Source organism: Cynocephalus volans, chromosome 5 (assembly GCF_027409185.1).
Source record: "Cynocephalus volans isolate mCynVol1 chromosome 5, mCynVol1.pri, whole genome shotgun sequence".
Lineage (NCBI taxonomy): Eukaryota > Metazoa > Chordata > Mammalia > Dermoptera > Cynocephalidae > Cynocephalus > Cynocephalus volans.
Genome location: NC_084464.1, coordinates 4,052,467 through 4,068,150, shown reverse-complemented (window position 1 = coordinate 4,068,150; position 15,684 = coordinate 4,052,467). Strand labels below are relative to the sequence as shown.

Below are 15,684 nucleotides of genomic sequence, written 5' to 3'. Positions count from 1 at the left end.
TAATTTTTTTTAACGATGTTGATGGAAGACAACTGTGTAGAAATTAAAGATATGTGACATATAATTAGGCAACTCTTCTCCAGGACTGTCCATCATAAACACTGGCTGGAATAAAGGCCAGGCTGCATGAGATAGGAACGTTGTTCAATGTAAATATTGCTGCCAAGGAACACAGGCTGGTAGATTATCATAGGTCACCCTAAATCAAAAATGCTGCCTCCTAACGTATACGCTTTACTTCAGTAAGCGATTACCAATAGTTTTTAAAGTATTTTAAGAGGTTCTTCCCAGTCCTAATATGTAGGAATTTAGTGGGTAAGTCTACTTCTAAATAGATTTATTGAATTATTATTGAATTACTGCCTTTTTCTTAAAGAAGGTCTGTTTTTATTAGAGACCCCTGCGCTCAGTCATCACCTCTCTGCACAGCCCTTCTCCGCTCCCTATCAGTGGCCCTTACACACCCCCCTCTCTGCTTAACAGCTGCATTCCTTGACCATGTTGTTTTATGTATGTTTTCTTTTCTTTCTTCCCTATTACACCATGATTTCCTTAGCAACAGGGTGTTTTTTCATTTAACTTTCATTCTTTACTCTCAGGAGGTGATTTAATGGTGGAGGGCCTCCTCCTTGCCTTTCAAGCATGAATCAAGCAGACTCAGTTAACGTCTGTGTTCAGCAGCCGGTGTGGACATGGCATTAGTGAAGTGGGGCAGTTGAGTTCATAGTAGCAGCTGCTAGAATTTATTATGCACTTTCATTGTGCTATGCAAGTTTCATGAGTTATCTTTTTTAATTCTCATAGCAAAGCTTATGAAGTGAATGCTCGTGACCTTGGTCCTACCTTGTCACACATTTTTTAATAAAAATTTATTGCAGCATATTGATTGTATATATTTATGGGCTACAGAGTTATGTTTCAATACATGTGTACAATGTGACATGATCTTGTCAGGGTAATTACCCTATTCATCATTACAAAACTCAATCATTTTGTAATGTGCATATTTGAGCTCCTCTCTTCCAATCATTTGGTTACATGTAGTAAAACATTATTGAATACAGATTTCTAGGTCAACTGTACACCAGTAGGGCTTATTTTTCCTATCTCACTGTACCTTCATATCCATTAATCGGCCTTTAACTATCCCTCCTCCCCCAACTCCTTCCCTGCCTCTAGTAACTATAGTTCTTCTGTCTCTTTAACAGTTAAATTTGTTATTTGTTTTTGTTCATTTACTTGCATTGTTTTGCTTTTTTAGCTCCCACCTGTGAGTGAGAACACACTGTATTTCTCTTTCTGTGCCTGGTTTATTTCTCTTAACATAATTTTCTCTAAGCTCATCCATATAGCTGCGAATGGCAGAATTTCATTCTTTGTTTATGGCTGAGTAGTATTCCATTGTGTATATATACCACATTTTCTTTGTCTAATAGGTTGGTTCTTTACCTTGACTATTGTAAATAGAGCTGCGATAAACATGGGAGTACGGTGTCCCTTTGACATGACAATTTCCATTCCTTTGGGTTTATACCCAGCAGTGGGATTGCTGTATCATATGGTAATTCTGTCTGTAGTTGTTTGAGGAACCTCCATACTGTTTTTCATCATGGTTTCACTCATTTACAGTCCCACCAACAGTGTATAAGGATTCGCCTTTCTCCACATCCTTGTCAACATTTGTAATTTTCTCTTTTTTTGATAATAGCCAGTCTGTCTGGGGTGAGATGTTATCTCAATGTGGTTTTGATTCGCATTTCCCTTATGACTAGTGATGTTGAGCATTTTTTCATGTCGACACTGTTGGCCACAGTATGTCTTCTTTTGGGAAATTTCTAGTCAGGTCATTTGCTCATTTTTAAATCAGATTACTTTTTGCTGTTGAGTTCCTTTTATATTCTGGATATTAATCCCTTGTTGGATGAATAGCTTGTAAATAGTTTCTCCCATTATGTGGGTTGTCTCTTCACTGTGTTGTTTGTTTCCTTTGCTCTGCAGAAGCTTTTTAGTTGGATGTACTCCTGTCTATTTTTGCTTTTGTTGCCTGTGCTTTTGAGGTCTTCTCTATAAATTCTTTGCCCAGACCAGTGTCTTAAAGCATTTCTCCTATGTTTTCTTCTAGTAGTTTCAAAGTTTGGGGTCTTACATTTAAGTCTTTAATCCATTTTTAGTTGATTTTTGTATATGGTGAGTGATAGGGGTCTATTCACATTCTTCTACATATAGATATCCAGTTTTCCCAGCACCATTTATTACAGAGACTGTTCTTTCCCCCAATGAATATTCTTGGTGCCTTTGTCAAAAATCAGTTGGCTGTAAATACATGGCTTTATATCTGGGTTTTCTATTCTGTTTCATTGGTCTATGTGTCTGCTTTTATGCCAGTACCATGCTATTTTGGTTACTCTAGTTTTGTAGTATAATTTGAAGTCAAGTAGTATGATGCCTCCAGCTTTATTCTGTTTGCCCAGGATGGCTTTGGATATTCTGGGTAGTTTAAGGTTTCATATGAATTTTATGATTTTTTTTTTTCTGTTTCTGTGAAGAATGTCGTTGATATTTTGATAGAGATTGTATTTGAATCTGTAGACTGCTTTGGGTAGTATGGTCATTATGTCAGTATCACTTCTAATCCATGAACATGGATATTTTTCCATTTATTTGTGTCCTCTTCAATTTCTGTTGTAAATGGAATTGCTTTCTTGATTTCTTTTTCAGCTAGCTCATCATCGGTGTACAGACATGCTACTGATTTTTGCACATTGATTTTGTATCTTTCACCTCTACTGAATTCATTTATCAGTTCTAAGAGTTTTTTGGTGGAGTCTTAAGCGTTTTCTGTGCATAAGATCATGTCATCTACAAACAGGGACAATTTGACTTCTCCTTTCCAGTTTAGATGTCCTTTATTTCTTTCTTTTTCCTAATTGCTCTGTCTAGGTCTTCCAGTACCATGTTGAATAAGAGTAGAGAAGTGGGCATCTTTGTGTTCTTCCATATATTAGAGGAAATGCCTTCAATTATTGTCCATTCAGTATGATATTAGCTGTGGGTTTGTCATACATGAACTTTATTGTGTTGAAGGGCATTCCTTCTATACCTAATTTGTTGAGGGTTATTATCACAAAGCAATGTTAAATATTATCAAATGCTTTTCTGCAGTCTGTTGAGATGATCATGTGGTTTTTGTCCTTCGTTCTGTTAATGTGATGTGTCACGTTTATTGATTTGCATATGTTGAACCATTCTTGTGTCCCTGGGATAGACCCCACTTGATCATGGTGAGTGATCTTTGATGTGCTACTGGATTCTATTTGCTGGTATTTTGTTGAGGATTTTTGCATCTGTGTTCATCAGGAATATTTTTTGTGTGTGTCCTTGGCTTGTTTTGGTATCAAGGTAATGTTAGCCTCATAGAATGAGTTTGGAAGAATTCATTCCTCTTCAGTTTTCTTGAAGAATTTAAGAATTGGTTTTATTTCTTCTTTAAATGATTGGTAGAATGCAGTAAAGCCATCATATCCTGAGCTTTTCTTTAATGGGAGACATTTTTATTAGTGATTCAATCTTGATATTTGTAATTGTTCTGTTTAGGTTTTCTATTTCTTCTTGGTTCAATCTTGGTAGATTGTATGTGTCTAGGAATTTATCTATTTCCTCTAGATTTTCCAGTTTGTTGGCATATAGTTGTTCATAATAGTCTCTAAAGATCCTTTGTATTTCTATGGTATCAGTTGTAATGCTTTTTCATGTCTGTTTTTATTTTTTTAAGTCCTTTTTCTTCCCCCCCTTGGTTAGTCTAGCTAATGGTTTCTCAATTTTATCTTTTCAAAAAGCCAACATTTAGTTTTGTATTGTTTTGTTAGTCTCAATTTTGTTTATTTTTGCTCTGATCTTTATTATTTCCTTTCTTCTACTACTTTTGGGTTTAGTTTGTTCTTACTTTTGTTGTTCCTTGAGATGCACCATTCGGTTGCTTATTTGAAATCTGTCTACTGTTTGATGTAGGCATTTATTGCTATAAAATTACCTCTTGATACTGCATTGACTATAACCCATAGATTTTGGTATGTTGTGTTTCTGTTTTCATTTACTTCAAGAAATTTTTAAGTTTCCTCCTTAATTTCTTCATTGGTCATTCAGGACAATGTTGTGAATCTCCACGTATTTCCACAATTTTGAAAATTCCTCTTGCTATTAATTTCTAGTTTTATTCTGGTTTGGTCATAGAAGACATGATGAGATTTTAGTGTTTTTATTATTATTATTATTTGTTGAGACTTGTTTTCTGGTGTAACATGGTCAGTCCTGGAGAATGTATCATGTGCTGATGAGAAGAATGTGTATTCTGAAGCTGTAGGATGACAAGTTCTGTAAGCATCTGTAAGGTCCATTTGGCCTATAGTGCAGTTTAACTCCGATGTTTTTTTCTTTGTTTTCCATCTAGATGATCTGTTCAATGCTGGTGGTGGGGTATTGAAGTTCCCCACTGTTACTATATTGGAGTCTGTCTATCCCTTTAGATCTCTTAGTATTTGGTTTATGTATCTGGATGCTGCAATGTTAGGTGCATATATATTTACAATTGTTATATCTTCTTTCTGAAATGTTCGCTCTATCATTATATAATGATGTTTTTTTGGTCTTTTTAAACTGTTTTTGACCTAAACTTTGTTTTATCTGGTGTAAGTATAGCTACCCTACTTTTTTGTAGTTTTTGTTCACATGGAATATCATTTTCTATCTCTTTACTTTCAGACTGTGTGTTTTTACAGGTAAAGTGAGTTTCCTGTAGGCAGTATATACTGGGTCTTGTTTTCTTATCCATTCAGCCAGCCTATATCTTTTCACTGGGGAATTTAGTTCATTTACATTCATGGTTAGTATTGATAAGTAAGGACTTACTTCTTTCATTTCGGTGATTGTTTTTTGGTTGTTTTATAAATCCCTTGTTCCTTTCTTCCTCTCTTATTGTTTATCATTACAGCTTAGTGGTTTTCTGTAGTGGTGAGGTTTCTTTCTTTTTCTCATTTGTGTATCTGCTTTACCATTGAGTTTTATACTGTTGTGTTTTTATGATGGTAGTTATTGTCTTTTTGCTTCTAGATGTAGGACTCCCTTGAATATTTCTTGTAAGGCACATCTAGTGCTCATGAATTCTCTCAGTTTTTGTATCTGGGGAAGATTTTATTTCTCCATTCCTGAAGAATAGCGTTGCTGGATGGATGGAGTATTCTTGGCTGGCAGTTTTTTTCTTTGAACATTTTGAATATATCATTTCATTCTTTCTTGGCCTGTAAGGTTTCTGCTGAGAATTCTGCTATCAGTCTAACAGGGATTTCTTTTTATATGCCCTGACACATTTCTCTTGCTGTTTTTCAAATTCTCTCTGTGTCTTTGACTTTTGACAATTTGACTGTAATGTGCCTCAGAGAGAAGTACTGCTGGAGGGTTTACTCTATCTGGGGACCTTTGAGTTTCCTGGATCTGGATGTTTATAACTCTCCCAAGACTTGGGAAGTTTTCAGCAATTATTTCACTAAATAGGCTTTCTACTTCTTTCCCTGTTTCTTCTTCTGTGACTCCCATGATGAAAATATGTTTGCTTAGTAGTGTCCCATTATTCCTGTAGGCTTTTAAAACTTTTTTTCATCTTATTTCTCTTTCTCTCGCTCTCTCTTTCCTTTTCTCAATGGGTAATTTCAAATAACCTATTTTCAAGTTCAGAAATTTTCTTCTGCTTGATCTATTCTGCTATTGAAGCTCTCTATCATATTTTTTATTTAATTCTGTTTGATTTTTATCTATTTATAATAATATCTGTTATTTTTTGTTCATATCATAATATTTTTATCTGATTTTGTTGAGTTATCTCTCTCTATTCTCTTGAATCTCATTGAGTTTTCTCCAGTTTCTCTTCTGGCAGTTCGTAGGTTTCCTTTTCTTTGGGGTCTATTGCTAGAGTTTTATTGTATTCCTTTGGTGATATTATATGTCTTTGCTTTTTCATCTTTCTTATGTCTTTATGATGATGTCTGTGCATCTGGTGCAACAGTTGCCGCTTCCAAACTTTATAGAGTGGCTTTTATTGCAAAAGTTTTTCACCACATATTTATCTTAAGTGTTCCAGTTGGGAAGGGTGTGATGATTTTGGTTTCACATAGTTGCAGTGGTCTAGTCTCTGAACATCTTTTTCAGCTCCAGTCAGTGTCACCGATAACTGTGGGTGCCTCAGTGACCTAGGCTGTAGAAGTTTGTAGCAGTGCAGCAGCATAGTTTGTTAAGGTCTTTGGTGGCAAGGGCTTCAGGGGTTCTCCTATTCTTGTTTTTCCCAGTGGAAGATTTTGCCAAGGGTATCACTCTTGGTGTTGGATCTGATCTATAAGCAGTTGCAATGGTGCTGGATTCCAGGAGCAGATGCTCAGAGCAGCTGTGGAGCCAAGGTTCTATGCTCAGTGTCTCACAAACCTATTTTGGCACCTGAATCTTGGGGTGCAGGTTCACTTTCTGTGGTAGGGTCGGACATAGATTGCCCCTAGAGCTAGGACCTGTTATTCTGAGGCACCCCTTAGCATGTTGGGCCTGGGGGGGCCAGTTGTGACTATGACTCTGACCCTGGGAGGCAAGGCACAGCATTGGCCCAGCTCCATAGTAGCAGGGGTGCTCTGGAAGTTTGGACCCAGAGAGCAGGGTATGGGAGCAATTTGGGAACCAGAGCAAATGGGGTTTAATGGTCACTCAGGTCCCAAGGGGTGAAGCAGGGATGGTGGGAATTGGCAATATCCCAGTCTCTGTGAGGCCAGGTGCAGTGGCAGGAAGAACCAGCCTGGCAAGGCACAGTTGTCGTTTGGGTCCAGGGAGGCAGGGAGCAGCAAAGTTCTGCCTTCATTTCTTGGGGCAGGGGTGTCTTAGCATCTCAGTTTCTAAGGGGCTAGTTCAACTCCAGGGAAGCAGGGTGATAGAGTTGTTTGGCCTGTGGGATGGTGTGTCTCTCAGCCTCTGCTCTGTTTCCCTGGGACATGGGATACCATGTCAGTTTAGCTCTGGGATATGTGATAGCTCAGCCAAAAAGCTGCTCGGCCAGGCACTGGTTCCCTAGGGGAACATGCAGAGGTTCAGTTCAGGCCCATGGGGTTGGGGCATAACTGCTACTTGTGGGGTAGTTGGAGCAGCTCCACTGCTACCCAGCCCCTCAGGGTAGGGTCTAACTGCTACTAACAGGTTGGGCAAATGGACAGGGTTGGTTTGACAGTGCCTTAGCCACTGGGAAGATGAAAGGAAGCTGTGGCTACTCACCCCTAGGGCGAGACACCCACCAGCAGTGTTTCTAGTTCCAAGGTGGCATAGTGTGGTAGCCATACCTGCCTCAGGTAGTGGGGCACAGTGTTGATTCTTTCTCTGGGAAGCACAACTGGACTCTACTCAGCTCCTGCAGCTGAGCTTAGTTCTTGTGAGGACTGCAGGGGTCCCCAGTGGTGAGGACTTTATGTGCCCCAGGTGTTGATGGAGGCTGCTGGGGTTGTCTTGCTTACCTTTTTTGCCACAGTGAGAAGTTCTTCCTTGTTCCTGGCTGATCCTACTGGGGGCTGGAGGGCTGGAGGCTGCTGTTTCCTTCTATTCTCTCTCTGTGACTGTCCTGAGTTTTTGTGCTCATCAGGGTGTCTGTTACTCCTTTGCTGTACTCTGGTGCATTCCTTTAGTTATTTTCATACAAATGAAGTTGTTTATTCGTTTTGTCTGTCTTTGTGCAAGAGATGAGCAGTGGAGGCTTCTGCTTGGCTGTCTTGCTGACATCACCCTCTTCCAACTTAGTTATTTGAGATCCATTCAAAGTGTGAGGCTATCAGTGATTCATTTTTTTTTAATTGCCAAGTTTGGATAACCAAATTTTGTTTAATCATTCTTATGGTAGTGGACATTGAGTTGTTTTCAGTTTTAGGTGTTTGTAAATAAAGTTGCTCTGAACATTACTGTAAAAGTCTTTTTTTGTAGACATTTGTATTCATTTATCTTGAATGTATACCTTGAAGTGGAATTTCTGGTCATGGGACAAGCTAATTAGAACTCTGAGTAGTTTTCTTATTGGGTGTTTGTCTCATTTTACACTCAACAGTGTAAGCATGCGAGCATTCCAGTTGCCCCTTGACCTCGTCCACAATTGATATTATGATCCGTTTTTATTTTAGCCAATCTCATTATTGCTTTAATTGGCCTTTCCTGATAAATAATGATGGTAAGCACCTTTTCTTGTGCGTTCAGATATTCACACTGAGATATCTTCTTGTTTGAAGTGCCTGTTCATCTCTTTGGCCCATTTTTTAATAGGGATGTTCATCTTTCTGTCAGTTCATTTTGGAAGTCTATGCATAAGTCCTTTGTCGTGTGTGTGTGTGTGTGTGTGTGTGTGTGTGTGTGCGTGTGTGTGTGTGTGTGTGTGTCTTTTTTTCTTCCAGTTCATGGCTTGCCCTTTGGTTTTTATAATCATAATTACAAAGGATACTTTGTGAGGTTTTTAATTTTGAAGACATCCAATATATCAAGTTTTTAAAATGTTTAATGACTTTCATATCCTGTCAAAATCTTTACCTGCTCCAATGTCCTGAATATTTTTTTGCCAAAAGCTTTTTAATATTAGCTTTTACGTTTAGGTCTATGATCTATCTTTTATTAAGTTCTTCTGTATTAAATGGGCTATGGGTCAAGGTTCATATTTTTTTCCATACAGATAACATGTTGTTCCAATATAATCTGTGAAAAGTCTTTCTTTCCTCATTGCATTTAATTAGTGCCTTTGTCAAAAAAAATCGAAAGATCATCTATGAGAAACTCTGTCTGTGGACCCCTTTTTTTGTTCCGTCGATCATTTGTCTATCCTTACATCAATTTGCAGTGTTATTTATTGTAACTTTATAGTAAGATTAGAAATCATGTTTGTGAGTCCTCCAACTTTTCTTCTTTTCAAAATGTCTTGACTATGCAAGGTCCTTTTCATTTCTATATAAATTTTGGAATTAGCCTGTGTGTTTTTACCAAAGATGCCTTTTAAGAATCCATTGTATTTGGGGAAGATTAACAATATTGATTGTTCCTATTTATTTGTTTAGGTCATCTTTTCTTTCTTCCAGCAATGTTTCATAGTTTTCAGTAGAGATTTTATAGATTTTCTGTTAAATTCATCCCTAGATATTTTATTTTTTGATGCTAATGTACATGGCATTATATTGTAATTTTTCTGTGTCTAATATATAGAAATATAACTGGTTTTTGTTATTGACTCTGTATGCTGCCTCAATAAATTTATTTACCCATTAATTTATCAATTTGTTTGAATTTTCTAGATGTGTAATTATGTCTTCTGTGAATAAAGACAGTTTTACTTCTTTTCTGGTATTTTTTCTTGCCATATTGCGTAAACTAGGACTCTCCAGTATAATCTTGAAAATTTTTCTCCTGATCTTGTAAGGAAAGCATTCTTTATTTGTACCATTTTTGCAGATACCCTTTATGAGATTGATTTTTTTTTTCTATTTTGAGTTTACTGAGAATTTTACCATGAAAATATGTCGAATTTTATTGAGTGATTTTTCTTCATCCATTGTGACAGTGCCACTTTTGTGTGATGTACTGTATTTATTTTTTTATAGGATCAATTTATTTGTTAGGATTTTTATGTCTTTGTTCATGAGGGCTATTGGTATACATTTTTTTTTCTTTCAGTATCCTTGTCAGTTTTTGAGTCAGGGTTTTATAACCAGCCTCATTAAACGAAGTAGGAAATGCTCTCAGCCTTTATTCTATGAAAAAGTTTGTGTGTGATATAATTGCTTTCTTAAATGCTTGGTGGTATTGACCAATGAAATCATCTGGGCCTAAAGTTTCCGTTGTGTGAAGTTTTCATTGTACAAAGCCTTTTTAAATAATGCACTCAGTTTAATAGAGAACTCTTGTGCCATTTTCTGAAATTTGTGTTTTTCAAGAGTTTCTCAAATTCTTTTATATTTTTCAGGTTTTTTGGCATAAAATTGTAATGACCCCTTACTATCCTTTTAGTATCTTTAGGATCTTCAGTACTGTTCCCTTTTTTGTTTATGTTATTGGCAATTTATGTTTGTTTCTTTGTTTGTTTTCTCTTTATTTCTTGATCACTCTTGCTTAGGAACTTATCAGCTTTATCATTCTTTTCAAAGAACCTACTTTTGACGTTGGTGGTTGTCTCTAATATTCATCTTTTTAAACATTTCATTGATTTCTCCTCTTATCTTTTCCTTCTACTTTCTTTGACTTTATTTTCTCTTTTTCTAGCTAATTAACATAGAAGATTAAAGCATTTATTTTAAACCTTTCATTTTAAACATTTATGACTATAAATTTGTCTACCCTATGTCTCCCTGCATAGATTTCAATATGTTTTATTTTCATTGTCGTCCCTTTCTATTAGTATTTCCCTTTTGAATGCCTCCTCTCTTCTAAGAATTCCAGCATTTAGCTCTTGTATTTCTCATTCCCAGAGTGTCTCTAGTCGACTTAGGCTTCCGGGTTTAGATGTCAGAGAAACAGAGTGATGCAGGAGCAGGAGGGGCTCGCATGCCTTGACCACCCCTGTTGTCCGCAGCCGTTACTCCTCCTCAGTCTGACTTATTTGATTTTAGGTCACACACAGCTCTTTCTCAGGTACATAGGTAATATAGTGTTTGAATCATTGCATATCCAAAAATATGTTTCTTGGACTCTGTTATGATAGTAAACATCTTGGCTAAAAATAGGTTTATTGGTTGTGCCTTTTATTCTTGTAGATTTTACTTCAGGGATTTCAGGTTCCGGTGTTGCACGTGAGAAATCTTAATGTCAGACTGATTCTTTCCCCTTTGTAGATAAATAATTCTTTTGATGTGGAAGTGAAAGATTTTCTCTCTGTCTTTATTTCTTTTTTGATTTAGAAACTGGGAACTTGAATAGTATTTGCCTGGATGTGTGGAGTGTCTCACCAGTCTAGCCTGGAATCCAGCAAACCTATTCAAGTCTCAAACACAGGTCTTTCTTTAGATCCAGTTAAATTTTCTTCTGTTGCTTATCTAATCATTACCATATCTCTAACTGCTCATATTTCTCTACTTGGATTTCTGGTTTTTACAAGTAGAGTTCCAAGACCCATCTTCCCAGTTTCCTCCTTCATAATTTCCATCTCTTTACATTTTCACTCTGTGCCTTAAGCTGCTGCTTGCTCCTCATTTCAGTCTCAGTAGTGACCTTCAGTCAATTATAGTGTTCCTTCAATTAATCCTCCTAATTCTGTAAAATCTTGTTTTGTGTTGTCCTTTAATCTCTTAAGGGTTTTCACTACTTTTCTGTTCAAGTTCTTGCTTTTCTCTTCTGCCACTGAATTTTACTTCTTCTGGGTATTCCTGTTTATGGCAGCTTTGATGTGTGTCTGTTTTTCATTGTCAGCTTGTTGAAGTTCAGGTCTGGTGTTGGAGAGAAGCTTGTATCCCTCAGGACATTTGTGTAGAAGCTGACTGGCCAACAGTCCACCATAGAAGCACCTGGCCACAGATTCTCTGCTCCTCAGAGTTCTCATAGCCTCCCATGCTTAGGGCTCCACCCACCCTCTCTGCCACTTGTTGGCCTCCTGGTGCCAGTGAAACCAAGCACACTCACTGCAGGCTGCTGCTAACCTCCTCACCCCTGTTCTCCTCCCAGTACCGCCAGGAACCCACAGTTCCTCCTGGGCTGAGCTGGGCCAAATTTCTGCCGCTCTGTATTTCTCTCACCAGGACACTCTACTGGAGGGCTTTAGTGTTTCGTTTTATCCATGAGAGAAAGAGCCCAGCATCTGGTTTCTCTCCAGAGTTACCAGAGGACACACCCAAGTTGCAGCAGGCTGAGTTGTAACTGAGGGAGAAGCCAAGAGAGCTGCTTTTGGGTTAGATCTTCTAGATTGTCAGATCAGGTGTATTTTCTATTAATAACACTTTCCAAATGAAGTAATTAATTTGAAGAAATTGTTAATGTAATACAAAGTATTATTTTAAATGATTTCCTTTTTATTGTAGTTCGCTAGCTATTACAACTAAGCATTTATAATGCCTTTTTGCTGTGCTTACAGAAATAAAAGTTTAGTAAAGTATTCTCAAAGACAACCCGCAGTCCGTATATGGGGATTATTTCTTATCCTGTAAAATAGCTATGCTAAGAGTGGTTTTTATTACCGAAAATACATAAAATAAAAATCATGAGTTTTTGTAGGAAAATTGATAAGTGCTTTTAAAATGCTCTGAAGTAGTCATTTTTTACATTATTTTACTTTTTCCTTTACCTTCAAATAGGCAACTCATATTCTTCTGTATGTGTTTATAGGTTAGCATGGCTTTATTGAAAGAACTAGACCAAAGACTCTTTGAAAATTACATTGAGCTGAAAGCAGATCCCATCGTTGGCTCCTTAGAACCTGGTATTTATGCAGGCTACTTTGATTGGAAAGACTGCCTGCCTCCAACAGGTAAGTAAATAAAGTTACCAGAGCTCTCTAAAAGTAATCTAATATATCTAGAGTGCTTATGGATGTGGATAAGCTTTTATCAATTAATATATGCTTAATATTCTTTTCTTTTCATTCATATTTTTCTCATACTTACTGAGGGTGAAAGATTAGTTTGATTTTAACTTTTATTAGCTTAAACCCAATTTTTAGATAGTTTGGAATCTAGAATAATTTTTATTATTAACACTCAAATGGCTTAAAGTTATTCTTAAACTTCAGGGAATAATTAATTAGACCTCATGATAACTGTTTATTTTAGTAATGAGTACTGCTTCCTATCATATCTTTTTTGCATAGATATAATAGAGTGACTATGAGTGATGGTTTTAAACAATGACCTTGCGACCATCGTCAAAACATTTATTTAAGAAATCTTGTTGGGCCGGCCCCGTGGCTCGCTCTGGAGAGTGCGGCGCTGGTAGCCCCGAGGCCGTGGGTTCAGATCCTATATAGGGATGGCCAGTGCTCTCACTGGCTGAGCGTGGTGCGGACGACACCAAGCCAAGGGTTGTGATCCCCTTACCAGTCAGAAGGAAAAAAAGAAACCTTGTCACTATTATGCAAGACCAAATTATCAGTGCTAAAAAGGTGAAGTACAGAAGGTAAATGTGTAGCAGTAAGATTATTATAGTAATTTAGAAAAGAAAATTGAGGTACAGAAAGATGACTGACATAGTTCCAGTATTATCTTTGTGATGTCAAATGAAAGTCACTGAAATCACTTCATAATATATATTTCAAAGTAACAATTGGTTTCTGAATCAAATAAACATTTTGATTCATCAGATAGTTTTTTCTTTGCTTGAAATAGTATGGAATACATAAAACCAAGCTACCTCTTAACATTTTTATATAAAAGTGGTCTAACATAGAAATGCTCATATTAGACATAGGTTCTCTTGGATGTATATATGTAGACGTATCAGTGAATTGTTAACAGATTTGGCTTACTCTTTATTTTTTTAACTAATCATTTTAATCACCTATTATTGTGTGGTGCTTTTATTAGATGGAGATAAAATTGTTTGCTATTTAAACACTTTTGGTTTCTATTGTATAGTGTTCACATACAGTGATGCCAAACATCTAAACTAAAAATCAGGATCATCAAATTAATAATACTTTATGTGGCCACAGTTACTTAATTTTCTGAAATCATAGTCATCGTAGTCATATGAGGCCTTATTTCTCCAGCTGGCCATAATTGATCTTTTTTTACTTTAAACTCCATTACTTTTCTATATATATACTTTACTGTGCCCAAACTGGATTACAATTCATACCCCAACTATACCTTTTTAAAGTCTAAATCAGGTCCTTTCAGTGTCTTGTTTAAAATTCTTGCAGTATCTTCCATCCTGCAGGAAAAATCTGGGCAGCTGTGCTTTGGAGGCCTCGCTTCCCTCTTCTGTCCAGCTGGACCCCACCTCTGCCTTTTTGAAAAGCTTGTCCTTCTAAAATAGAAATAAGATCCTGTCAGTCCCCTGCTTAAAACCCTCCAGGGAGTGCCAGACTTCTTAACAGTGCCAAGCTGGTAGCCGCCTGTTCTCCTGTGCTGGCTCCCTCTCTGCGCATCCTCCAGAGTGCAGGTGCTTCCTGTGCTGAGGCCCAGGCCTGCCCCTCCCGCCTCACTGTGGCCCCAGTCCTGCCCTTCATGACCTCCTAGGCCTGCCTCCCCTGGAAAGGGCTTCCCGGACCACCGCCTGCTGCCTCCAGGGCAGGGGGGTATGCCTCCACCCTCAGTGCTCCTGGAGCACTTGCTGTCCTTGCAGCGCTGTGTGGCTGTGTGCATGCAGCCAGGGCTCAGTCCTTACCTGCTTCCTCACTGGACAGCCTCAGCCCGGGGGCCGTCCCCTTCATGTCTGCGCTGCCACTGTTTAGCACAGCCCTGACACACAAAGGTGCTATGTGCATGTGTTTCATGTGAATGAAGACTGGCAGTTTACTTAGTCTTTCTCAATGTGCACATTACTCCTCTGTTTATCTTGCGAGTGTTTGCTCTATAGTTTTGCAGTGATTTTTTTTCTCAAGTTTTTTTTTACTAGGAAAGTAAATCATACAATGTTCTAGTTTCGATTATTCTCCTTGTTCACTTTCTAATAAGTAATACATGGTGCATATTCATATTTGTTGAATTGAACGGAATTAAAATGAGCATTTTAGCACCTGTTTCTTCTGTGAATTCTCATAAGGTAGCTGTGTGCACTCTCTAAATTTTGAGCAATTGCTTTTCAATTAAAATGCAGCTTTCAACTATATCTAGCACATCAGCAATTTTGTGTAGCATTGCCATGCAAAAGTGTATATTATCCAGTGATAGTTTCAATGAATTTTGCTTAAGTTCATATTTTCCTCAGTGATATTAGCATATATTGGGCATTTACTGTTGGCACTGAAATTATTCTCATTTTATTTGGTATGTGTTTGGGTTATTATTTGTGATGTTTCTGTGAGAACAGAAAAAATTATGACACAGCCACTCCAAGTGTCATGCGCTTTAATGATTACCACAACAAATTAGAATTGGCCACTAAGCTTCAGTCTCCACACACAGTGGTTCTTATTGGTCTTCACTGAAAGTTCTGATCGTTACCGAGAAACAGGATTTACTTGCCACCAATACAGAGGAAGACTTTCTGCTCTTTGTGGCCCTCTCTCAGACTTGCTGCTTCTCTTAACAAATGATAAGGCTTCCCTAGTGCGCTGAACACCAGCTACAGCAGGGAAGAATTCCTGTTGGGGTGGGATTCAGGCCGTCTTTCTCATCAGTTCACCTTCTTGAGGGGGTCTTTGCAAAAGAGACATTCATGATGTCCTAGACGTCCTGAAGGGCCTTGTTAGGTCACAGTGCTGCAAGTGCATTGGCTGTTGGCCATTATTCTCTGGTTGCAGCTCCTGTGACAACACTTGAGTGAGAATTAACAAGAGGATAAGGGTGTGTGAATGGCAGCACCAGGTTGTAGGGATCTTAGGTTAGATAACAATGACAGAATTTCCATTGTAATATTTATTTAAGGAAGCCAAAGTCCTTTCTCCATTATCTTCATATTTTTTCATCCCTGAGCTTGAACTGGAATAAGCCAGTGATGTTAATTAGGATTAGAGTCTAAAAATAATCACAAGATTGATCTTAATTAATAACAGTT

At 37.6% G+C, this 15,684-nt stretch overlaps 1 protein-coding gene across 3 annotated transcripts in view; it reads left to right on the top strand.

Moving 5' to 3' along the window:
• EXOC2 (exocyst complex component 2) overlaps nt 1–15,684 on the top strand; it is a 204,394-nt gene that overhangs the window by 138,733 nt on the left and 49,977 nt on the right. For all 3 annotated transcript variants that reach the window (XM_063096552.1, XM_063096551.1, XM_063096553.1), the window contains one exon: nt 12,355–12,496. In XM_063096552.1, coding sequence (XP_062952622.1) covers nt 12,355–12,496 — 142 coding nt within the window. The remainder of the gene's footprint in view (nt 1–12,354; nt 12,497–15,684) is intronic.